Source organism: Marmota marmota, unplaced genomic scaffold (genome assembly GCF_001458135.2).
Source record: "Marmota marmota marmota unplaced genomic scaffold, marMar, whole genome shotgun sequence".
Lineage (NCBI taxonomy): Eukaryota > Metazoa > Chordata > Mammalia > Rodentia > Sciuridae > Marmota > Marmota marmota.
In genome coordinates this window covers 9,604,070-9,630,092 of record NW_026000026.1, presented here as the reverse complement: position 1 = coordinate 9,630,092, position 26,023 = coordinate 9,604,070, and the positions used below count along the sequence as shown (strand labels likewise).

The 26,023-nt window shown below is 47.1% G+C and overlaps 1 protein-coding gene across 1 annotated transcript in view; it reads right to left on the bottom strand.

The window, feature by feature from the left end:
* The window catches only part of Tshz2 (teashirt zinc finger homeobox 2), a 182,444-nt gene extending 159,902 nt beyond the window's left edge, over positions 1-22,542 (bottom strand). The window contains exon 1 of the mRNA XM_015479706.2: positions 19,542-22,542. Within this exon, the coding sequence (XP_015335192.2) occupies positions 19,542-22,527 (2,986 nt within the window). The 5' untranslated portion in view covers positions 22,528-22,542. The remainder of the gene's footprint in view (positions 1-19,541) is intronic.
* Between the last annotated feature and the right edge of the window lie 3,481 nt (positions 22,543-26,023).

Sequence of the window (26,023 nt, the reverse complement as noted above, 5' to 3'; positions counted from 1 at the left end):
ATTGCTCCAACTGTCTGTGCCCCAGCAGGCCAATTAACCCTTCTCCACCTTTGATTGGCAATCTCGGGGGAAAGGGACTCTGCAAGGTCTCCCAAACTGGCACGATCTAACCCTGGAGCTGGTCCAGGCCACCTCTCCACTTCCCAAGAACGAAGGCAACCAGAGGAGATCTGGGCAGAGAGGAGAAGAGATGAAGTTCTGAGGGCTTGCATCTTTTGAACCCAGAAGTCTTCTGTGCCTGAAATCAATTCTCTCCTTGGATGAGCTGATATATTCCTTGTTTTGTTTAATTCAGTTTGACTTGGTTTGCAGCCAATTGTAAACAAGAGATTATGATAAACACAATTTAGAGTTAGCATGCCAAACAGTTTAAACTCTTACTTCCCAAATAATTTTATAACCAATCCCTTCCAAGCTAAGGAAGGTATTAAGTCAAGAAGAGGACCTGTTCCCTGGACAGCCAGCCTCAGGGCTTCAGATGAGAAACCCCTCTTGACACAGTGGAAATGACTGGGTCAACATCATCCACTCTTTCAACCATCTCAGCAGAGTCATGAAATCCTCTAGGCCAGCTCTTGCCTTCTTAGACCTTGAGTCTCTCCTCCTTTTGCCTGTGTGTGTGTGTGTGTGTGTGTGTGTGTGTGTGTGAACCTCAGCTTCTGGTCTGTTTTTCCCCTCATGGATGATCTGGATGGATGCACCATCTTGGTTCGACTTGATTTTGTACAGTAAGCTGGGATCTCCCTGACAGCTTGTGCATCTTCTTTACACAGAGTGTCAGATAGCCTCAGAGATTGGATTAAAAGTAAGAGAAGCAAAGAGTTTAAAGCATATCCAACATGCTGAGTACTGTGCTTAAAGCAAAGGGTTCTTCTCAAAGTGTGGTCCCTGGTCCAGTACCACTGAAATCATCTAGGAAGTTGTTAGAAATTCAAGTTATCTGGTATTCCCTGGACCTTCTCAATCTGACACTCTGGGGTAGGGCTCAGTTCTGTGGTTTAACACCGCTCCCTGCCCCCCCCCCCCAATGATTCTGGTACATGCTCAAGTCTGAGAACTTCTGGCTTAAAGTATCATCTGGCTTCTCTTGTCCCTCTTCATCAAGCCCTGAGGTGGGGCGGTGACTTCTATTTTAGAGATGAAGAAATTGCCTGAAAGGGGTTAGGACATTTGCTTTTACTGTTAGCTAGTAGTGGAACCCGGATGGCAGCCAGATCCACACACCTCTCTGGTGATCCCGTGAGCAGGGGCCATGCACACAGCCTCCATATTCCCAAGCAGTGCGCCTGCTTGCTCACGTTCACTTGCTGGCAGACAGACTATCCCAGGATGACATGTCCTCCTGCCTTTTGCTGATCCTAGCAAGCCTTAGGACAAATTTCTCAATTTCTAAGAAACTTCCCAAGAGTTCCAAGAAAAATGAAAGAGACAGCCACAGAATCCCAGCTTCATCCCAAACCCAGGTTCACTGGGGTCCTGGGGTTGCTCAGCCACTGGGGAGTATGTGATCTCCAGCTGGAAATGGGTCTCCTGAAATTCCCCTCCACCCTCTGCATCTGCTTTTTGTGCTCTTTCTTCCCAGTGAAGGCCTTGTGGTTACCCACGCCACATTGCTCCCTGAGATTTATAGGCAGTCGCTAATGTTCAGTTATAATTCCCCATTTCAGATGTGGAAATGACTCATAATCTTCAACACGAGGGCCTCTCTACAATGGTATATAATTTAAAAATTAGCTTGAGGACAGAGGAGACTCTGTGTTTTTGAACTAGGAACTTAGAGACGTGGAGGTTAAAGCTTGATAAGGTGAGCTCAAAGAATTGGGTAGTTATTAAGCAAATGCCTCTGGTACGCGTTTCCACATTTTCAGAGCGTTTCTGGAGTCTTGCAGTTCACTGGCACTTGTCAGAGTGCAAGCCCACAAATGGTCTATTTATATTAGGGTGCTTTTCCCATTGTCAGGGCCTTTCCTGATAAAGACCGTTCCAGAACAAACCGTGCTGTTGGAAAGCAAGCAAAGCAGATCAATGCTTGATCTCCAGCAGGGGCCAAACAGACCTGAATGGTGAGAACCCCACAAGCTTATGGAGACTCTGGGGGCACCCATGCCTGCTTGGGACATCATGGGCTCTGCATGGAAGCGGAGCCAGAGAACTCTGGACAGTAGTGTGCAATGGGACAGGCGAGGGGACGAAGTGATGGAGATGGAGGAAAAGAGGACAGGAAGAAAGCGCCAGCCAGTGGGGAGGGAAAGAGGCCTTGCATTTGGCCATGAAGCACTGAGATGTTCTGCAGCTTGTGTTGGCTCCAGCTCTCCTGACCTCATGACTACAGGCTTGTTCCCTGGTTGGGTCCAGCATCAAGTGGTTACCAATATGGATTGCAAATTGATTGGCATTCAACATCGACATTAGTTTTCTCCGATCACCAGAACCTTCTGCTGCTAAACTGAATAATTGCAGAAGATCCCAGCAGTCACGAGGATGCCAACGAGGTCACTGAATCATTCTGAAAAAATAATATATTCCTCCATTTTATCTTGCCAGTGAATCTTCCTCCAAAGTCGGTCAGGACCACCTAGAGCTGATGCTCAGAGCAGGAGGGCTGGTTACAGAAAGAGTGAGGGGTCAAGATGGGGTTGGAAAACAGGAGACGAGACCACCCCGGAAACCTTTGTTTGTGCTCCATAATTCCTGGGAAAGCATAAAGATACTGCTTTATTTTTATTGCAATGGCTTCATCTTGGAAAATGGGCAGTTGGGTCATGTTTAGGAGCTGGGGCAGGTCCCAGGAGATGGAGGGAGAGCATTTGAATCCTGGTCCTCTGGAGCCCGCCATCTTTGATATCCCTTCCCCTTGCTAAACATGCATGCATGGTGCTGAGTGACCCCTAATTCTCTTGCCTCCACTTATTCTTCCCTCATTCCAGCCTCCACTGCAGTCCTGAGCCTCCATCCCTCTGCCAGCTCCCTCCAGGATCCTCCCTGGCCTGCTCTGCTCTTGGCCCTTTCCATCCACTGCATACTGGGTAGCCTGAGTGGTCTTCTTAGAAGAAAATGGATTGTGCCATTTGGCTGTTGAAATACATCAATGGCTTAGTGAAAAAAAGGAAAACAACCCAAAATTCTTGGAACATTCACAAGGCCCCACTTTTCCCGGGCCCCCACTTGAGACTCAAGGCCCCCCACCCTCTACCCTCACCTGAAACTCCAACCTTTCTCTATATCAACCACATCCACCCTGTTCCTATATCTCCTGCCTGAAATGTGCTGTCCCCATCTGCCACACTGGCTCCTTCCCAGCCTTCTTATCTTGCTCCTTAACCCCTCTACTTAAAATAGGTGGCCCTGGCACAGACCCCCACACTGACCTGGACTCACTAGGTGCCCATTCTTGAAAAATTTGCTACTTATATTTATGTGTTCAATAAATGCTAGCTGAGAATATTATCATCCTCCTGTGTCTCCTGATCAGAATGTAAGTTTCTCTTAGTCTCTGGCATCGTCAGCACTCAGAACAGGGCTTGGCTTCTAGAAGGTTCTCTGTCAATATTATTAATTTAAGGGAAAATTGAAGTAGTGCCCAGGAGGCTCTACTGGCTCACCTGAAGGCACCTATGACTCTCTCTCTGGTGGGCATTTGTGCCTCTAGAAGAGACATTTCTTAAGCCTCCCAGCAGCCTTTCCGTCCTCTACAGGAATCATTTCCATGGTTTGCTAGAAGAGCTTCTCACCTCTCCGTACTCTTCTGGGCTTTGCAAAGCCCTATGATTCCTTCCCCGGCTGCTGTTAGGTGCTGGGCACTTTGCTCAGCAATTTACATACTATGCCTACTCGATCCGCCTCACTGATGAGTGACAGGCATCACTATCATTTCACAGATGGCGGATGTCATAGGGAAGTTATGATCATCTCCTAAACTCTGTCCCTTCCTCCCTCCTGTCTTCCTTTCTCTTTAATCCCTCCCTTCTTTCCTTTGTTTTTGATGATATAAGGCAGATGGAGACACAGTCCCAGCCCTCGTGGAGCTTAGAGGCAGAAGTGGAATTGGCATGCAGGAATCACTTGAGGCTCAGGTAGAAAGTCCACTTCCCATTCTTACAAAGTCAGCTTTGTGGAACCATGCTCCAGAATCTCTACCAAGTGAGCCTCTCTGGAATACCCGTCTCCACAGGGCTGCAAACACTTCTGTGCACCCGGCAAAAGCCACCATGTGTGCACCCACCAGCCACTGCCTGCACAGACTCTTCTCTCTGCCATCTTCTCCCTCACACTGGGTCCCGCTAGCCATGCGTGCGCAGGTTCTGGAATGCACCACGCCTCCCTCTGACAAAGCCTTGCTCTCTCATTCATTCTTTTCTCATGCTCTTACCCTCTTCTCTCCCTGCAGTTCCTCATCGTGGTTAACACCCAGCCCACGTCTCCTCTCCTTTCAATCAGGGGGATTTGATGCCTCGGATCTTCCACTGACCCAGTCAGTACCAAGCACAGGCCAAGCCTCCGTGATGCCCACCTTTCTTCAGGGGAAGCTCTACATGTTCTGTGGGCAGGGACGCCTCTACACGGCTCATCTGTTCCTAGCACCAGCTACTCACCCCAACCCATGATGGGCATCGACTGTTGAATGAATGTTTCCATATTTGTCTTCCCTAAATGGAAGTCCCCGAGATAGGAAATGTGACTCGGTTCCAGCACCTCACAAATGCTGTAGTTGCTATTGTGATTAAAATTGTTAGGCATGTCACCCACCTGGTTCAGGGTGTGGTGTCTCAATTATTAGGCGGGCAGGCATGTTACGTGAGCAATGCTGAGTGTCTGATACTTTTCTATGTAGGCACTTTGTAGGTCTGCTCTGATTTTATCCTTATAACAATCTGTGAGGTTGGCCTTTGTGCAGCTGCTTGTCAAGTTGGGGTTTAGAGAAGTGATGAGACCTGCTCCAGAGCCCTCAGGAAGGAGACCCAGCCCCAAGGCCAGGCCACAGCAGAGCCCACTGACCCCTAGGGATTTCTAGGTGTCAGAACACCCCACCTCCTGCGATGGCAGGACAGGCGGGCCCGCCACTCAGACCCTCCCATTTTTCATCCTCTTACATTTCTGGGTTGACAAGGTCCTGATTGGCTCTTGACTTCTAAGCCAGAGCAAAGATTATCCAATCGGGAGCCATCTCCATGGTTACGGCACACAGGAGAATCTGGAGGCAGCAGCAAGGGGGAAGTGGAACTCCAGCAAACATGGGGGGCAGGGAGTCACAAACAATTAAACATGACAAAATCCTCTGGTGAACAAAAATAGAATTATTTGACTGTGAAATCGAGTAATGTAGCATTGAAAATAACAACCTGAAACATCATTTTTTTTTCCATCAATGAAAAAATATCAGATAAACCCAGGCACGTTTAAATACCAGGCACCACCAGGCCCACCAAGAGGGCCAATGTGCTGGAGGCCCGAGTGGAAGAAGTCGCCTACATCGGAGATCTGGGCTTCAGGGGTCTTCCAACTTCTGCCCATCCATCTCTCCTGAGAAGGACAGGAGTGTGCACACCTCACACCCCGGTGTACACTTTACAGAATTTGACCAAGAGATCCCAGAAGGATGCTAGGAGGACTTTCGGCCTCAGTTCTGGCCTGAGGAAAATCATCCACTTGTCTACACTTGATCTCTAGTTGGGATACTCCCTGGCAACTTTTTCTTGTATGTCACTTCATTTCTTTAAGGGCTGGTTTCTTTACCTGCAGGCTAGGAGTAATCCCAGTTCTTTTTAAAATGAATTTTAGGTATAAGATTAGTTGAGATAATATACACAAGGGACCTAGATCATTGTGGCTCATTCTTTGGTCCCACTGGAGGCCAGGACTGGGCTCTGATATTTCAGACATGAGCCAGTCATTGGCTGAGGGTCATCCAGGGGCGATCACCTGCAGGCCTCAAGGGCACTCTGCACCTGCAGCAACAGCTCCAGTAGGTCGGGGGAGGGAAATTGAAACAGTTACAGGTTCCTGTATTAGAAGGAAAAACAGGCAGAAGATAGGAATGGGCACAAGGTCAGAGTATCAGGAATCTGGGCATCTCTGTAGTGTCGGCTACAGATGGATTTCTGACTTCCACTTTCATCAAAAAAAAAAAAATCCTGTTTCCTCCAAGTTAAATTTGTGAATAAAAGTAGTCTCCAGTTACTTCTCAGAGGTGATGTTAAAATATATCAAATTCTTTTGGTCAAAAAGAAAAAGAAGTACTGAAGGAAGAGGTCTATTTCACCCATTGTTGCAGATAACATAATCAAAATGGTGACTCAAAATGGTGCTCAATAAAAGATCACTCTCTATGAATGCCCATGAAAATAAGGATGGCAGTGACAAGATGCCATGCCACGCACCTTCTCAGCATGTCTGTTACCACCTGTGGTCAACATCATTGCACTAGCACCACCATTGCCAGCACCGCCAGCATCATCAGAACTGAAATCAGGATAGAACATTCTAGGGTGGAGATTCCCAAGCGTGGCTCAGTTGCCAGTGAACTTGTGGGATTTTTCAAGGAAGCTGGGCATAGAGCAGGGGCAGTCAGAGGGGAGGGTGCTGGATGAAGCTCTCTCCAGTTTTAGATAAATCTGTACTCAGAGCCTCCTTATTTATTCAAATGAAACAGCGAAATCCATTCCACATCTTGATTTAAGCCTTTAGCAAATGAAAAGGAGTTGTTTTTTTTTTCTCGAGGCAGGCGATCAAGGGAATCCAGAGGAATGTGAAGTTCATCTAGCACTTGCCTGGGGTACTAGACCCAGTGCCAATGCTCTCAGAGGCCGTCTCACCTAGTCCTGACCACCCACCTTGGGTGGGAGAAAGGAGACCGCAAGGCCATTTACTGCCACTCAACCTGTGTGGCTATTTTATCAATCTGAATGTAGATTTTTTTTTTTTTTAAACAGGCATTGCTGGGAGATTAGCATTTTTAACTGTGTTTTAGGGAAGGGGAAGCTGGAGGGCAGGAAGAATAGCTGACTTGACCAGGCTCAGTTGGTAGGAAGTGGTACTGCTGGGACTTGAAGCCAGGTGAGTCTGAGCCCAAAGTCTGCCCTGACCTCTGAGAGTCCTGGCAAAGATGGTGGCCCACAGAGACATTTGCTACCATTGACTACATTCTAGGTGCGAAAGGGGGACCATCTCCTTTAATCCTCAGAATGGCCCCATGAAGAATGGCCGTCAGCCCCACTTGCCTAACCAGCAAACTGAGGTTTGGTATGATCAAATAGTCACCTGAGATACGGTTTTAAAGTCACCACTGTGTCGTTCACAAACGGTCATTCATTCTGAAGATGAAGCCTCGCCCACACTCATCCCAGGGGAACAAGAAGCCAAGCGGACCCCACAGGTCACCATGAGGGACACGGGGTACTGGCTACTTCCAGATCTGGCCGTCCCCTCTCCTCTTGCTTGATCCCTGGCCTTGCACTGCCATTCCCAGGCCATGGTAGCCGTTGTAGGTCACCCCTGAGTCCCCGAATTCAAAAGTACCTCAGTTTCCCAGCTGTGGGGCTCCGCCCTCCTTCCTTAGGCTCCCATCTCCTCGACTAGACACAAAAATGACTGTAAGCAACTCAAGTTCTGGTCTGTACCTGCACGAAGTCCCTTCCCATCCCGCCTAGAAAACTCCCCACACTTGCAGCCCCAAATCGCAACAGAAAGTTGTTTTTGGTAAAAAGACACTCCAAGCCCGCTCCATCCCCTTCATGTGATCTCCCGGTTCAAATCCCACCCCTCCACCCCCAAAGATCTCAACACTCCAGCCCCCGGAGGCCAAGCCAGCCCGGCTGAATCTGTATGGACTTTGCCTTCTGCTGCCCAAAGCAGGACGGGAAGGGTTAAGACCAAAGCTCTGGGGAGGAGTCTGATCCAGCTTCAACCTGAACCAGCTGGGTGACCTTGGACAAGTCCCCGAGCTCTTAAAACTCCAGTTTTCTTAGTGGCAGAAAGGAAGACTAATTAAAAACAGCCATTTCAAAACGTCGTGGAGGAGTGAGAAAGGCTGTACTACGGGAAAGCGCTTAGCAGGGCGCAGCGCACAGAACCGGTCCGTGAACACCCACGTGGGTCAGTGTCACAGGCCCATTCATTCCTCGCAGGGTTTATTAAGTGTTTGTGAGCATCTGACCTTGACCACAGCAGGCATCTTGCCTCTCTGGGCCAGCTGTAGATGGTGATTCATTGGCAGAGAGGGAGAGGGTGTGACTGACCAAGTCCCCTGGGAGGTGAAACCCTGCAGAGTCAGGGGAGGTTGGACCACTTTGCCCTCTTGCTGTTTACTGTGACCTTCGGGATTTTCATTATTTCTAAGCTTTAGTTCCTTTCATGTAAGATGGATGGATGTCACTCATCTTGTAAGGGTGGGTAGTGCTTTTAAAGAGCCGCGCACAGGGTGAAATCTTAGAGGTGAAATATTAGGAGAAACGGAGTGACTGAGGCCTCCATCCACATCATCCTCTCTCTCTGTCCTGTACTTAGCCCTCTTCTCACTCTCCCCAGGGCCTTAGCACAGGCATCCTCCTCCTGTGTCTGAATCATACTTCCTGTTCCACCTGCTGTCCCTCCCATCTCCTGTCCCGGCCTCCCGGACCTTCATCATCAGGCCAAAGGTCCTACTGGAGACTTTCAGAGCCACACGCACCCTGATTGGTGGCACTTCCCGCTGCCATGTTTTGATATTTAGCTGTGGTGATTATTTTATTATCATCTGCCTCCCCTACTCAAGTGGAGTACTACACAGTCAAGAAGCAGCTCTGTTGGTGATGGTGCTGCACCCCAGAGCTTGGCTCAGGGTCTGCAACAGGCAGATGCCCAATAATATTTATTAAATTCAAAGAAAATAAAATTGATAATTATAGCCCTGTTATTCTTAATACTAGCAATGATTTTTTTTCTGTGTGTGTGTGTATGTGTGTGTAGGGGGTGGTACCAGGTATTGAACTCAGGGGCACTGTAGCACTGAGCCACATCCCCAGCCCTATTTTGTATTTTATTTAGAGACAGGGTCTCACTGAGTTGCTTAGAGCCTCACCATTGCTGAGGCTGGTTTTGAACTCACGATCCTCCTGCCTCAGCCTCCCAAGCTGTTGGGATTACAGGCGTGCGCCACTGCATCTAACTAGCAATGATGGGAGGCTAGCAATCATGGGAGAAGGACAGTTCTCACACTGGTCTTTCAGAAAATCCAAGGTGAATGGTTTCTTATCCTAGGTGACATTGCTTGAGGTTAGTGAGACCAGCTCTGTCGCCCTGGACTGCAGGGGCTCGGGCTGCTGTACATGAGGAAGCACAGGGACCCGGCTCCTGGGAACTTGAGTCTGCAGTTATTATGCTTCATCAGAGAGAACGGGAAACAGTTTTGGGGGTGGGACCAAGCATACAAATAGAACTCTTTTAGCTTCCAGAATCTTCCTTTGCTCTTGCTCTCCTTCCATTTCTTTTCTCTCTCTGGTGTCTCTTCTCCTGACTTCCTTCTCCTCTTCTTTCATGTCTTGGGATAGATGCACCTGCTCTGGAAGCTGCCTTGACTCCCTGTGTCCCCCCTGCTCTCGTTCAGTGCAACAAAGAGAATCGGCAGGACCCTAACCCACTGCGGACAGTCAGTGGGACCATCACCAAACACCTTCCTGAGCCTGATCTAAGTCGAGGTCCAAGGTCCCCAAGGGCCAGGAGCTCACTCACGGTTACAGCCCCATAGCCTTGAAGACGTGTGAGAGGAGGGCAGAAGGCCAGGCAGGGGGCCAGTCCTCCCCGATGGCTCTCTGTGTCTCTTGGACCCGAGGCCTTCGGGTCTTTGTGGCTGTGTGGGACGGTCAGGAGGTATGGAATCACTCTCTTGTGTGTATGTGAGACCTCCCTCCCCCTCTCAAAAACGCCAGCAGGAAGTGACCAAAAACCATGGGTGGGCCAAAGCTGTGCCCTCCCACGGAGCAGCCCCAGAGGCACAAGTAAGGGCTGCGCTTCCAGAGGAGCCGGGAGGTGCCCTTCACCGCATGGCACCGATTACACAGCAGGGAGGGAAGAGCAGCTTCCCCGGGGCCTGGCTGCTCCCTGTGGGGCCTGTGTATCTGCTGCAACCCAGACCTCCTGCCTCCTTGCCTGAACCCTGTCTTGTGGCCAGCTTGTCCTGCGCTCCAGGTGCCTGCTCAACTCACTGCCACGGAGACCCTTCCTGCACCTCCCGTATGGTGTGACAACGTGTTCCTTCTCTTGGGCCAACTTCCCAATTGTGCCCAGTTAAGGTTCTCCTTTTCTTCAGACATGTGAAGTCTGTTAACTGTGTGCCCCAGCGTAACTCACTTACCCTCTCTGGGCCTTATTTCTCCCCATCTTCCCCAGCTCAGCCCATAGTCCTTGAACTCCTTGGATGCTTTCTTCAGCTGTCATTCTCAGTGCTTTGCCCTTGCTCGCCCAGTGGAGACCTCTGGTCACCTGACACACCCCACCCAGCTGACTGTTGCCTGGCACATCTTCCGATCCATTGGGCCGGCTCTTGCCTTCAGGGTCTTGGTGTTGCTCTTGCTTCCTCTTGGGGAACCCAACTCGCAGGTACTGCTTGGGCTGTCTGACACAGAGACTAGCGTCCTTGTCCATGTTTAGCTGCTATAACAGAACACCCACACTGACTAAATTATGAAGAATCCAAGTGCGTTCGGCTCATGGTTCTAGAGGCTGGAAAGTGCTAAATGGAGAGACCCTGGTAGTGTACCATGTGACACACCCAGGGAGGGGACTGTCCACCAAACTCACGCTTCTCATCAGAAACCCATCCCTGCGAAGACTGACCCACCTCTGTGATAACTGAATCAGTTCCGTGACGTCGCATTGATCCCAATCACCTCTCGAAGCCCCGTCTCTTAGCCCTGCCCCAGGGCTGTGCAATTTCAACCTGAGTTTTGTAGGGAACATTTAAACCACAGGCAGGACCTGAGCCCTCTGGAAACCGCAAGCTCATTTCCATCTCTTCAGTGTGACCTATAGGTTTGCTTGTCTCCCCAAGGGCGCCTGGGGTGTACCTGTCCTGATGGCTGCCACATCCCCATTGCCTGAAAAGCACGCACACATGGGAAGTGCTCAGCCCACAGTGTGTGGGTGAATGTGGGGTAGCCTCTGTATGAAAATCGGCAAGCTGTGGTGAATCACTGGAGAGCTCCCTTCACTGAACAGGATCTTATGCCATGGTCCTGTGGTCACCAGCAAGAACATGGGGTCACGTGTAGGAGTGTATGTGGGCTAAAGTTGGTGCAACCTCAGAGGCAGGGGGATGTACCTGCTTGCTCTTTCTGAGCTCCGAGCTTTCGGGCCAGGGTTTTAGGCATGCAGGAACATGGTAAATAGCTACAACTGGGGCATTGCTACATGTTAAGATTTGTTAAGACTTTATGCATATGCTTGGAAACACTGACTGCTCAAAACACACCAAAGCCAGGGTCTGCGTGGTTGTGTGAGGAGCCTGGTGCTCAGACCTGTGATGTGGTCTAGAGTTGCAGCTAGGCCACCTGCTGCTGTGGGTCTTGGGCACCTGAAGCACCTTCTCTGAACCTCAGTTTTCTCACTTCTAAAATGGGAATGATATCTACCTTGCAGATTTGTTGGGAGGATTCAGAGTAAATTTTAGACCCAAATGCGCTGGGAAACACTGGCATTGACTGAAGATCATCAGGATTAACACACGTAGCCCCACCAGCTGAGTGACTTGGGGTGTGCCCGTCCTGATGGTGGCCACATCCCCATTGCCTGAACAGCATGCACACACAGGAAGTGCTCGGCAAGGGAGGGAAGTATCCATAAAAGGAGAAAGATGTCCACCCTCCGAGGAGGAACCAGGTCATGTCAGGACAGCAGCACGGCCACAGTGTCTCCGAACTTTCCTGGTCTTTGTCCTATATCCCCCAAGTTATCCCTTCCCTATTTCTGGCAAGCCTATGTGACTGGTCATCTACCTACCAAGAGCTCAGCTGCTCTCCTACTCTATGTAGAAGCTACCAGATTAAATCACAAGAGGGATGTGTCACTTCCTCTAGAGTCGGGGACAGGGGCACTGAACATAAGAATCAAGGTCCTAGCACCAGTTGGGGGGTTACCTGAAGGAAGAGGGCGACAAAGAACACCAGGAAACGGGCTGGTTTCAATGTTTGGCTTGCCATCTGATTCAGAGGCTGCAAGTTGGTAGCTTAGAGTTAAGTCTGGTCTCAGACCTACTTTGGTTAGCTTGAAGACGGTTCAAAAGAGCAACAACTAAACCAAAACCAAAACCAAACCAAAACATACCAGGAAAACTCTCTCCATCTAAATACTGGGAGCTTTCCCACAGAGATTGGGATTTCCCAGGTGTCTGGGTAACTGTGGGGCTACCCAGGGGCTCCCTGCTCTAATGCGTCACAGCCCCTGCCCTGCCTGCTGGAGTCCCCATTGCTTCTCAGTCCTTGGAATGCTAGTATTTGTGACCCCTAATATTTAGGCACCTGCACCCATTGCTGTTGCTGATAAATCTGCAGGCTTGATCCTGAACTCTAGTCTTAAAGTGCATTTGTTTGTGTATGACTGTGAGGAGCCGGAGGCTGAACGATGATTCCGTATCAAACAAAAGTTGCTAATGATACCTGGGAGAGCCAGCTCCTGGTCATCAGGTGCAACAACTAGAAGAATCTGAGCTGGGAAATAGCTATTTTTGTTTGGTTTCCCAGTTAAAAGGTATAGAATCAGCACAAAGGAAACACTCTGTGCCTATGTACATCACGTGCCTCCTGCAAACAGACAAAGAAATACAAGAAGAGTCCAGGAAAAATAAGAACAAACCCAAACCCCACTTCCCACATGACGCAGGTGTCCTGGGCTTTGGGAGGCAAAGGTTCCCAACAGCCTCACAGAGTGCTCAAAACCCCAAACGTGACAGGCTCCAGGGCTGCTGGCCTCCCTCTGCCCTGCCAGATGAGCCTCATGCAACATTGACACTGGATTTAATAGGAGAACATGACACACGCTGATTTTCAACAAACTCCCGATCTTCCGGATGAGAAGCAGCTGCACCCAATCCTCTTCTATTTTGGTCCCCTTAACACATCCTCTTATCTCCGTGGCCTACATATCATTTAACAAACTGCCCTGCGATTCTTGCAGGGCGTGGCGTCCTGACTGATTTAAAATCCCCGCATTGCTAAAACTGCATTGTTCTTCATCAAGTTGAGTCATTTTTATGTGAAGTGTCAAGCTCCCTAACAAATAACTCCTGCCAGACAAATCAAGTTCCTCGTCGGAGAGCCGCAGCTAAATAGTTTATAGCTTTAATCTGCTCACCGAGGTGTGCAGTCTATGACAGTAATTATAAATGCAAGGAGAAATTATAGCTGAATGCTTTAACTGCATTAGGAGCCGTTTGATGAACACTCATGAGCGCTCGCTCATTTCCAACAATAGAGGGCAAGTTAGTGTCAATGCATTAGAGAGATTTCAGTTCTGCATGGCTTTTTCTCCCATTTACCACGGAATGTCACTTGTCTCCTATAAAGTAGAAAAAAAGCATCGTGGAAAGCTTTAAACTTGATAGTTAAAAAAAAAAAAAAAAAAAGACAAAGAGAGAAATGCAGGGGAAAACTGTTTATCATTATGACTCCTATTTTTCTGTTCTGTTTGGCGGAAGGTTCGGTTTCAAATTAGCTCACTGAAGGTAACTGCTTGTTTACTTACTAGGGGCCTTGGAAAAATTCCTCCCCAAGCCATTTTCCGAGAAGCCTTTTTTTTTTTTTTTAGAGAAAGACTTCTTTAAACCAAGGGCAAGTTCAAAATCAGCGTGGGGGAGTGGCCGCGGCCGTCCTGTATCCCTCCGCTAGACCCCGTCCTCCATCCGCACCTACCTAAGCTAATGACACAATTTAGCTCTTTATTTTCTCCTCCTCACTTTCGCAGAAAGACGTTTTTAATTTAGCTGAAGAATTACACAAATGTATTTTAAAGACATAAATCCATATAAAAAATATGAGCTAATTAAAACATTGCACTCCCTGTCGCTCATGGATTTTCAATTTAGCGAAAGAAAAAAGAATTGCATCTGGTTAAATGAAAAGATGATACTGATGGCAGACGGGAGTAAATGAAAAATAATGTTACTCTATATTAAAGCACCAAATTATACACGTCAGGCGCGAGTATTCGGAAGTCCAAATGAGGGGAAAGCGCGGTGGGAACGAGCCGCGTTGACGTGAGCAGAGTGAAGCCAGATGCTCAGATACCATGCAAACATCAGGGAAGACCCTGCGTTTCTTTCTTGCTGCTTTGAGAAATGCTGCCAGCCTCTCCGACTTGACCCTCTCTTCCTGATTCTCATTTTGTTTCCCCAAAATGAATTTCTAAGAGAGCCAGAATGCCCTATATATTTTCAGGGAGATTTGGGTCGCGTCTTGGTTAGACATTACCGTGGTGAATGCGTAATGACCTGACCGAACAAGGGAATTAAAATAAAAAGAACAGGGGTTCTCTGCTTCACCCTGCGGGCCAGCCCCAGGGTCCTGGGTTGCAATACAGTCAGTGCCACATAACTGACTTTTGGACTCCATACGCCACGGTGGTTCCACGAGACTGTATCGCCTAATGACGTCATTGCTGTCTTAGCTTGTTCACTGTGCGATGTCACACGTGGTGAAATCGCATAAAGATGCATTTCTCGGAACGTCTCTGTCATTAAGTGAGGCATGGCTGCCTCAGACTCACATCTGGAGCCTCAGCTCGGTCCAGATTCTCCAACTCTTGTCCACCTTCTCCAGCCTTATTCTCTGAGTGCTGGGGGTTCATCTGGCCTGGGAAGCACCTGGAACCCTCAGAGGAGGAGGAACCCAAGAGGCAGGAGAAAGTTGATGAGCATTGGCTAGGCATGGGCTCTAATCCTACCTCTGTGCTTACTGTGTCAAAGTTCCTGCACAAATTGTGAAACTCTTTGAGCTTCAGGTTACCTCTCTGCAAAACTAGGGTGCTATGCATAGTCATGCCTGGCTTCCAGCAAGAGGCCAATGCATGGTACTTTTGCTATCATGTTCTCTTAGTCAGACAGCAGCTTGAAGCATTCAAGGGGGTACCTCCTTAGGTGTTAATTGGTTCAGCCTGAGAAGGCTTCAAATTCTGCACACTTCAGGTAAGGCTTTGGAACATGGTAAGGCCTGTGGAGACCCCATGTAGATTTTTTTTTTTTTTAATGTGTGAAACTACTATGTAACAGACTCTTTGGAAAATAAGTACATGCATCTATTAGATTCTCCCAGCCTTCCTAGGACAGGGGTGTTATGCCCACATCTTATAGATGCTGAACTGGGCAAGGCTTGAATTGGATGAGTTGAAGTCAGGTTGGGTGGCCTTCCTAGTCAGCATGCTTCCCAAAGGATGCTCTGAAACCACCACTTTCATGCTGGCTTCCCTGGGATGGGCAGAGGTCCCTCCTGTGTGCCCTCTCAGCTCCTGCCCTTGAGCTGTCTGTCTGCCAGGACGAGGTGGTCTCTCACCCTGGTAGTTAGTTTACTTTGTGGAAGATAGCCTTCTAGATCGGAATGAGTGAGGCTCAGATACTGTGGGACTTTGAGAAATGTGTACAGAATCTATCTGCTCCCCTTTCTTTCTCCATATGTGTTTGAATCAACCTCTACTCTATAGGGTTGCTTGTGAGAATCATGTGAAATAATGTTTTGTAAATGTTTGCCGCAAGCCCTGGCACAGTTTGCTATTAGGATGGCAAGATTGCTGGTTCACTATTATGTTTTTATTGCTAAATAGAATCTGGTGCATAGTAAAGTACGATGGCTACTTGTTGAGGGATGAAGGGAGGGAGTGGAGGAAGGAAGGAAGGAAAGAAGGAAGTGGGAGGGAGAAAGGAAAGGAAAAAAGGAAGGAAGGAGGGAGGGAGGGATGGAGGGAGTGAAGAGTGCTTATTTAATGAATATAGACACGGTTGATCTCTCTTACAGATGTTAATTAGTCCAGCCTGTTCGGCTCTTGCTAGGCTGCCATAATCTAAGCGTTTGTAAGGGTTGCCAGATTTAGCAAATAAAAATACAGGATGTTCAGTTAAAATTGAGTCTCAGATAAACAATAAATGATTTTTTTCATGTTTTATTGGTGCATTATAATTATACATAATAGTGGAATTAGTTGTTACATATTTGTACACGCACACAATATAACAATATAATTTGGTCAATTTCATTCCTCAGTACCTCCCCTTCTAATGGATGCTTTTTGAAATATAAGTATGGACCATGCATTATTTGAGACTTCCTTATACTAAAAATACATTTGTCATTTATCTGGAATGAAGATTTAACTGGATGTCCCTCCTGTATTTTATCTGGCAACCTTATGTGCTTTTGGCCCTGAACATGTATTTCCATCAAGCTGTCTGTAATAGAGGTGGCAGCTTATTGGACTAGAATACATTTCTGCCAACCATTTCCAGGTTAGGTATGCTGTTAAACTTGTACTCTGTACTACATGGTAACGACTATAATTTCAAATCCTTATGCATTTTAGTCTCAATGATTTACTCTCTGTTTAATTTCTATTCTTTGAGAGCATGTGGCTTTTAAAGATGTATACAAATACATATTGAAGTAGTTGTAGATTACTTATGTCCTCAAATAGGGATGCACATTTAATATTTTCTAATGAATTTTTAATGAACATGTGAATTTAATATTTGGCAGAACATTCTGCAGGATTTAAGATATGTCCAAGAAAGGAAAGAAAAATTCAGGTCAAAATTTATATCTTTCAGAAAACAAAGATATGTTAATGCTCCCAAATTTCCCCAAACATCTCTACATGCTTCTAAAACATCACGTCACTGTCAACCATTTGTGCTCACGTCACTGTCAACCATTTGTGCTCTCACTCAAACCGACTTGAGATTAGAGATCCAGATAGCAGGGCTATCATTTCGTGACCATTTAAAAACATAATATGCATAATTCTAAGCTGTGGGCAAGGTGTGGCATAGAGGTCATTCTAAAAGAGGACCCTGAGGGTCGAGGCATTCTTCCCCAGGTGAGCAAAGCACAGAGACCCCACCTCCACACAGCTTGGGAATCGTTCAGGCAGAGTGGGATGTTTTTCCTATTGACACAAACACACCCAGTACCAGCGCTGTCTTTCTACACACATGGCACCACAAACAGACTCGCACCGCTTTAAATGAGTCCCAAAGAGTCCAACCTGTTCCTCTGCAATCCTCTCGGATTCATATCACAATGGTGGTTACTTAAGGATGGAGCTTTGGATTGGAATGATTACACTTTAACATGGTGCTTTGAAGGTCCACATTAGAGACGTTTATTCTGTACGAATGCCGAGAGAGGTGAAAGTAGCTATCTTATCTATGTATTTAACAGATTTGCAAGTACCTTTTGTGTATGTTTTCCCAAATTATTGGTTTACTCTTACTTCTCTAGAGCAGATATTGTACTTTTCAGATTTTGACTGAGGATGGATGAGAGCTTTCTTTTTCTCCCTTCTCCCTATTTACATACCGCAGTTTAAAAAATGATTACAAACCTAACAGGTGGAAAATTGGTCTTTATTATAGCACAAAATAAACATCACCTATTTATCCTCTTGGTTTGGACCCACCGCAATTGGCTTTGAAATATCTTTCTTTTCTCTAGGTATTCTGTGTATGTCCACCTTTTTTTTAAAGGACCAGAAAAGCATAATAGCAAGTTACATAAAATGTAATATGTTATATAGCAAATAAATAGGACGTTGCAGAGCCCTGGGCCCACCTGTGGATTCAATAGATGCATTTAGGTTTTCATTCAATAGGATGAGCTGAAAAAATCATGCTGGAAACCAAAATGTGAATCTGCCAATAACATTTAATTATTATGATAAAAACATGCAAACAAAAAAGATGGTCTTCATATAGGCCCCAATCAGAAGCTCAGATCTTCTCACTGAGGGAAGAGTCCTGCATCAGATATGTTAGCCTTTCATATCATCTGGGCCATCCTCATGCTAGGAAAATCTTCCTGCCTGCATGGGGTGAGGCCAGAGCCATGCCATACAAATATGCCTCTCTTCCTGGAAATGATATAGTGTCCAAACCCTTGGAGCTTGATCTGAAAATCTCCTGTTTCCAAACAAATGCTCTGACAACAGGGGGTGGCCAGAACTCATATGTTATTATTATCTTTCCATACCTTATTGTGAATTAATTAAGAACAAATTTGTAATCTAGCATGACCTAAACTGGACTGGTAGACATAGAAGTTTGAGTTCCTGTTGAGTCCTTATGTTGGATGTGGCCCGAGTGGAGGACTGTCTGATTATGTGTGAGGGTCCTTAGCATGTGGGGGTGTCGTGCTGAAGGGGATAGAAAAGGAAGTAGAGGTAATGCAAAAAAGGAGATGGCAGCAATTTGCTATGACCCAGCCTTGCTTATGCTTAACGCTTGAAAATGGCTGGTGCGACTTATCAGCCAAGGCATTTGACCTTTGTCTCTGTCCTCTCTTCTGAGGTGACATAAGTAGTTTGAGTATCCAGTGACTACTCAAGGCATGAACTTGTATGATACTTGATGCAAATTACCTTAAGCTGTGGGAACCTGTGCGCATTGACCAGAAGTGGGCAGAGAGCCATTTATTTCTTTATGTAAAATAAAATCTCAAGGGCATACATTCCATCTTTCTCTGTTAAAGGTGGACTCTGATGATAGTTTACCCTCAAGAAAACCAAGAGATGAGAGAGGAAAATAGGCCTCCTCTCAATTCTCTGCAGAGAAGAGTATTTTTCTACCATCTCCTTAAGGGCACATGCTCTTTCATAGGAAAATTAATGTAGGAAATAGACAAGGGAAGGAGGTGAAAGGTAGCAATTGCTAAAAGCAAGCTGCAAAAAGCATTATTACAAGTAACAATAATAAAGACAACTTTAAGCTATTCATGAGCTGATTAAGAAATCTCTGTGTAGTGACTGCCCCTAGCAGTCCCCCATCCTGATTGCTCATCTTTTGACCATTTTGTCAGTCATTAGCATTGCTCTGGAAAGGTGGGGTGGGGGGGGCGTAGAATGGACCCGTGAAAAGTTAGCACTTATTCATTACAAGGAGGGAGAGCCTTGGTGGCCCCGGGGAGATTGGGCCTCGGGGATCATATATCATGAAGGCCTAGAAGCAACATAGGCGGATGTGGCCTCTCTAAGTCCTTTTTATCCTATCCCCCCACCGTAAACTGGAGGACTTGAGAGAAGGGTTAGGACTTATTTATCATGTTCTGGTCCTTCATAAAAATAATTCTACTGCAGCGAGCTACTGTCCTGCTTGGCCTCAGGAGACACGGGCTGCCTCTAAGCAGACCCATCTCCCTTAATCAGCTCCTCTCAAGGCTGAGGTTGCCACGGCCTGGGAGCAAACCCATACCTGCAGAGCTATTCTTCATCCACGTCTGTTACAAACTGTGAATGGTGTTCGGGTGACTTGCTGTGCGTTTTGCTTAGGTGGAGTTTTACTGCATGTTTGCTCACAAATGTCCGACAGCACAACTTACACTTGAATTTAGAGTCTGAATCCTCTTCACCAGCTATTGTTTCCGGAGACCTCTGAGCCGACGACACCCGAGAGAGCTCCTGTTCCACCTTGCTTTGCTGGTCCGCAGCCATGCGGGTCATGTCCTTCATTTGGAAGCCCAGGTGAGACTCCAAGTGACTGATGTAGGTGGAAGGGGTTCTGAACTGGGAGGCACAGTCACTGCAATAGAAGATGGGGTGTCCTTTGTCCATGTTTTTCAGAAACTTCGTCCCGCCCGTTTTCCTAAGCTGGTACTTGACGTTTGCCAGCCAGTGGCTGATGGTGGTCATGGAGAGTCCCGTAAACTTTGAGATCTGCATGCGCTCTTGCGGGCCCAGGTCAGACAGCAGGTATTTGCCCTCTGATGTTTGGAAGAGGCTCGAGGCGAACTGTGCCTGCAAAATCAGGAGGTGCTGGGGGTTCCAGTTGGACTGCCGACCTTTTCTTTTATGCAAAGTTGAGACTTCATTGGACACATCCTCGAAGCGCCTGACATCCATTTCCAGCTTCATAGGAGGGACCCTTGAGGAGGTGGCAGGCTTGGGGGTGGTGGCTTTGGGGAGGACTTTGACCATGTCGGCGATGTCAGACAGAGCGTGCTTCTGAGGTGGGGACGTACAGGATTGTGCTTGCGAGGACTCGGCCTTCTTGCTTTTGGACTTGGTCAGGTCGATGGGTTGGTCATTGTTCTCAAACAGGTAGCGCCTGGACACACTGGCCGGTCTGGAGGAGGCAGGGCTCAAAACCGGCTTGTCCACAACGCTGAGATTTGACTTGTGGAACAGAGAAATTGTGCTTGAGCTTGGGCTGGAGCAGGAAGGTGAGCGCAAGGGCTCGGTGGCTTTGCCCAGGTGATTGTTCAAGACGGACTGCAGTGCGCTGAGTGGGTTGATGCACGGCAGGGCCGGCGTGTGGTTGGCGAGGGCGCATCCGTTGCTAAGAGAAGACACGGGCTCCACGGGCTGCGGCTTCTCTTTCTCACAGCTCTCCTTCATCAGCTTGTCCTCCTCCTTCAGGGGACACGGCTCCGCCTTTCTGGATTCCAAAGGCGGTTCACTTTTGGGGAAGGGCTCCTTCTCACTGTGGCTGAAGGACGATGCCTCTTCCTGGGGACTTTCCTTCCCACTCTCCTTCACGACTTCGTCTTTGTCTTCCGACTCCTTTTTGACTTGAGTGTACGGGGCCAGGTTTGGGGGCACAGACACCAGTGGCATGACTTTCCATTTTGGAGCGATGGGCCTCAACTTGTTGGCGAGATTAGGTCGGATCTGCAGTACCTGGGATCCCACGGGCAAAGGCGGTTTGGCACCCTCTGGCAGTTGGTAGGCTGCGTGGATGCTGGGGTACGCGCTCCAGCTGGGGGCGCCATTCTGGGCTTTGTGGATCGCTGTGGTTACAGTATTTTCCAGAGACTTCAGGATGTCCCCTCCGCCCTTGGCGCCATCTTCCAAATCCTCCTCCCTCAGGTACTGGTACTTCATGGTGGGGTCCAAAGGCTTTTGGAGAGGGTCTTCATAGTCCTCACTTTTCACGACCTTTTCACCCTTGTTGGCTTCCTCTGGCTTGTCTTTTTTGCTCTCTTTCTTTAACTCGGTGGTCGAGGCTGTACAGTCGGATGCTGAGTTGCTCGATGGCTTGGGAGCCAGAGAGTCACTGTTTGGGGTCTCTGACAAGGACTGCATTTTCTCCACTGCGAGTGGGTCCAACACCAGCTGCTTCCCTTTCTTGGAGGCAGAGCTGGTGACCTTGAGGAAGTGGCCTGTGACCATCATGTGGGTGGTGAGCTGCTGCAAGGTGTCGTGGGAGCTCCCACACTCCATGCACTTGAGGATCTGGGACTTGCAGGCCTCGAACTGCCAGGTGTAGCTGGCGCCATTTTGGTAGCCATAGCGGTTGTTGGAGGACAGCTGCAAGCTGGCGGCGGTCTTCTGAGAAGGAAACGAATCTGCAAATGATCCGGTGGTGGAATCAGGGGAACAAGGCCGATTGACATCGAACACACGCTTCTTGGCCGGAGTGACCATTTTTGATGAAATGGTTGGCACTGGCTCCTTCAAAGGCACTTTTTGGTAATGTTTTGTCTTTATCATATGGACACTCAAATCTTGGAGGGAATCGAAGGAGTCACCACAGAACATGCATTTCAGAACCTTTTGAGCATCCTCCTTATCCATATCCTGAAAAGCCCGTTTCCGGGGCTTCGAATAGCTCGTGGGTCTAAGCTTGTCCTTTTTGCGGTTGTCATCTTGATAGTGGCCCGTCTCATTCATGTGCACAGTCAACTCAACCAGGGTGTCGTAGGCAGCACTGCACTGCCGGCAGCGGAACCTGCTGGCCCCGGTGAACACAGTCCCGCACATCTTGCTGCTCTGCCGGTACAGCTGCACGGAGCTGAACAGGCTGGGCTTCGAGACCGACCTGGAAGGCAAGTTTTGCTGCAGGCTTTTGGACAGAGCGTCTTGGTGCCAATCAAAATCACTCTTGTTGCTGCCATTGCGGGTGTCACAACTGCGCCTCTCGCTGTTGGAGAGCTTGAAGCCGAGGCCCAGGCCGGACCAGTAGGAGTCCGACAGGATGTTGGCGTACACGGCGGTCATTTTATCCATGCAATTGTGTGCCTCGCTTGGAAGCTTGGGGTGAGCATTCGCTTTCTTGTCCGGGGCATCTCGGCCGCACACGCTCTTGATGTCTGACACCTGGTCGCTGGCATCACTCAGCAGAGACTCGTTCTCTGCGTCCTGATTGGACAAATGACTTCCAGGAGAGTTCTGGCAGCTGAAGTAGCCTTTCTGCTCTGGGCCCGTTTCTAGCTCCTCGTCTGTCCCGGTGTCATTGCTTCCCTGAAGCTGAGCTACTGAACCGCTGTCCTCCTCCTCCTCCTCTTCCTCTTTAATCTCCTCCTCTTCCTTTAGCTGTTCCTCCTGGGCGTAGCCTGCAAGAGAAGGAGAAGAGATGAAATGACACATTCCATTCCCATGTCTCTACTTAGGCGGAGCGCTTCCCATGCTGAACTGGGCAGCAATTTCATTCACACGTTTATGAACTGCCAGGGATGGAAACAGGAAAAGCCAAATGGTGTCTTTTATGCCATGGACTGCCTTAAAAAAAAGTGTCAAGACTTATCATTCTCTCCAAGTGCTTAGAATCCCAAGTTAATGATTCTGTGTTAAGGAATATCATTCTAATATTCCTATAATGGGACAGTTTCATTAACGTGCATGACTTTCAGGAAATCTGGATTGAAATGCAAATCCTATTAAAGTCATAACCGAGAAGGATATTGGCTTGTGAGAAAACTAAGACTTGACCTTGGTGTTTCAGTGGTAAAGTTACCCAAACACTTAGATATATTGGCAAACACTCATCTGAATGTACCATTTTTAAGTGCTCCGAACTAATTTGAATGCACAGCCAATATATTTTTGATAGCCAGTGCCTTTTTGTTGTAACATTTTTATTTGCAGAGAGGTGCGCGACAGGAAGGGAGATTATGGAGTATGCAAATAAAATCTTCCATTGATAGCTGAAAAATTATGTAAGCTCAGCAAATATAATGATTTTTAAATAATGGCAAATAGTGCTAGAATGGGAGGTTTGGGGACTATCCTATTATTCTCAAACAGTCTTATGAAGACCTTTCCAGGCAAGGCTAAAATGCTATCTCGATCTTATTCCTGTAATTTCAAATGCACCGTGATTTGTGGGTACCCGTCATGAGATGCCAATTATACAGTTGATTTGTAGATGCAGAATGCTATTGGGGATGCATGCTTTCCCTTCTCGGAAAGGATTTAGGGCCAGTAATTGCAGAGGGAAAATGAAGACATGGGGGTGGTGCAAAGGGAATTAATGGCAAATATCCATCAATGGAGATGGAGAACATGACTATTTATGCCCATGGGTTCATTTTCTTCACCTGGCTTTTCAGAGCCACGTGGATAAAATGCAACCAAAGATATACCCAAGAAAAGGAGATTCAGCCTTGGATTTGCAAGGCTTGCATGATCTTAATGCAATATCTTCCATATGAGTTTCTATCTCTCTCTTGGTGGCAGGTGGCTACTCGGAAAAACACCCTAGAAGCAGGTGCTGTTATTTACATCCACCAAGGATCAAGCTTAGAAGAGAGATAGTCCTGCATTGAAGGTCTGTCCTGGGAAATGGCAGACAGAGTTCAAAGAGAAGGGGGTTTGTGAGGACTAAGGCAGCTGGAGTCAGGAACTCCAAAGGCTAATGGCAATGACGAAGAGCAAGAATATTTAAAAGCACAATGGTTTTGAGATGTTAATAACTATTTTTTTAAAAAAATCACAATAAGCTACTAGAATATGTAGAACTTAGAAGACATTATTAGTAACCCAGAACCATAAAAAAAAGGTCAGCTATGGTAATAGTTGTGAGCAGTAAATTCACCATGAACAGACAAGCTCAGCTGGAACCAGGGGCCACCTCCACCAGCCAGCCCAGCCTTCGACATCCCCAGAAGGGCAACCCTTGAGGGGAGCAGGTCATCTATGAAGACCTTAGCCCACAGCCACTAACTTCTTAACAAGAGGCGTGGAAGAAAAGAAAGTCAAACTTCTGTTTAACTGGCTAAACGAGATTTTGACTGTTAGTTGACAAAAAAATTTATCAACATCTTTATCAAGTGCACACTGAAATAGTATAAAATCATTTACTAAACAGCAAGGAATATTTTCTATATATAGTAAATATTCCTAAAGAATTGAATTTGTATAACCTTAGCCATATACAGTCAGCTCAAAAGAGGAAGTAACTTGGAAATGTATGTTTTAAAGATCTCATGATTCTGGGACCTAACTTTCAGGAGCCCCACCAGTAAAATCTCCTTTATTCTGTCCTCCATCCCAGTGCCCTTCTATTTATTGCTTTCTGCTGAAGATGAAGAATTTTAACTGAGCAATTACTGTCTCCTGGGAACCAAGCTAATCACTGCAAGTACATTCTTTCATTTCACCTAATAGCTACATGAAACAAGTACTATTATTATTTTCATTCCACAGATAGGGGAAACTGAAACTTAAGGAATTCACACAAAGTCACACAGCCAAGGTTGCAGGGTCCCGACATGAACCCAAATCTGTTGCATGAGAGAATCTACAGTCTTGCCCAGGAGGCGTGGTCTCTTTGTATCAGCAACCTAATGAAAATAAATAAATAAATAAAAGATCACCACCTCAGGAGGGAGAACTGTGGGAATGCTGGATACAGGAGCCCATGATTTAAAAAAAAATTTTTTAGTTGTCAATGGGCCTTTATTTTTACTTATTTATATGTGATGCTAAGAATCAAACCCAGTGCCTCACACATGCTAGGCAAGTGCTCTACCACTGAGCTGCAATTCCAGCCCAGGAGCCCATGATTTTAAGGTTGTGGTATCATAACACAAGACGTGAGCATTCACTGCACGAGTTAAGGAGTTGTGTTCATTATTTTATTGCTATCGATGTGGCGTTGCTTCTTCAGCAAGCCCACAAGTGGATTTTTTCATTATATTGGTATTGCTGGTCTCTAGTTGCATAAATTGATTTAAAGAAACAACACGTACTAGGTCTAGTCAAACAACCATTAATAAGTGGTCTCTACTTGCAAGGAAATTGCAGTGTAAAGCCAGCAAATTACTGAGTCAGGCCATCTTTGTTGTTCTCTCCACACCTCTCTCCTCTGGAATAATCTGCATGTTTACAAAAATAGTTACACCATTAGGTTCCAGGAGAACATCTATGTTACAAAAATTAATAATAAGTAGTCACTAACCCAAGTAAGAGGCTTCAAAAATCAGACAAATTTCATCAATCAAAATAGGGTCACTTTTGAAAAGGCAAAGGGTGATCTTACTCCCGACAGACACTGAGTAGAAGGCACTAGGTAGCGCGGTTCCAGGCTGAGATATATGATCCCTTGCTTAGGGGCAGTGCAAGCACAGCAACAGACATGTACACACACATACACACAGTGTGTTCACAACAACGCACATGTATACACATGCACACGTGCAGTGTGATTACAACACATATGTACATGCACAGAGCAAGTGAAGACTCTGGAGAGGGAAGGAGGGCTTTCTGTCGCACAGTTGGTTAAGGGTGTTTCTGGGTTTTATTCATCTAGTATTTTCTGTGCCTTACTCTGTGCCTGATGCTTATTAGGAAGCTGAGAATTAAATCAGGTTTCGTGTTGTGTGTGTTGATGAGACATTGGCGTGCACGCGCGCGCGCGCACACACACACACACACACACACACACACACTCTCACACAAAATCTGCTCAGCCAATACAGTCATTTTCAAATAGGGAGAAAAGAAGTGCTCTCTCTCTCTCTCTCTCTCTCTCTCTCTCTCTCTGCTGACATTTGGAAGCTGCGCCTTCAGGACCAGCTCAACCTCACAATCTACTTTGTCCTTCTAAATGGATTCCCCAGAAGAAAAGTCGCAGACAGCA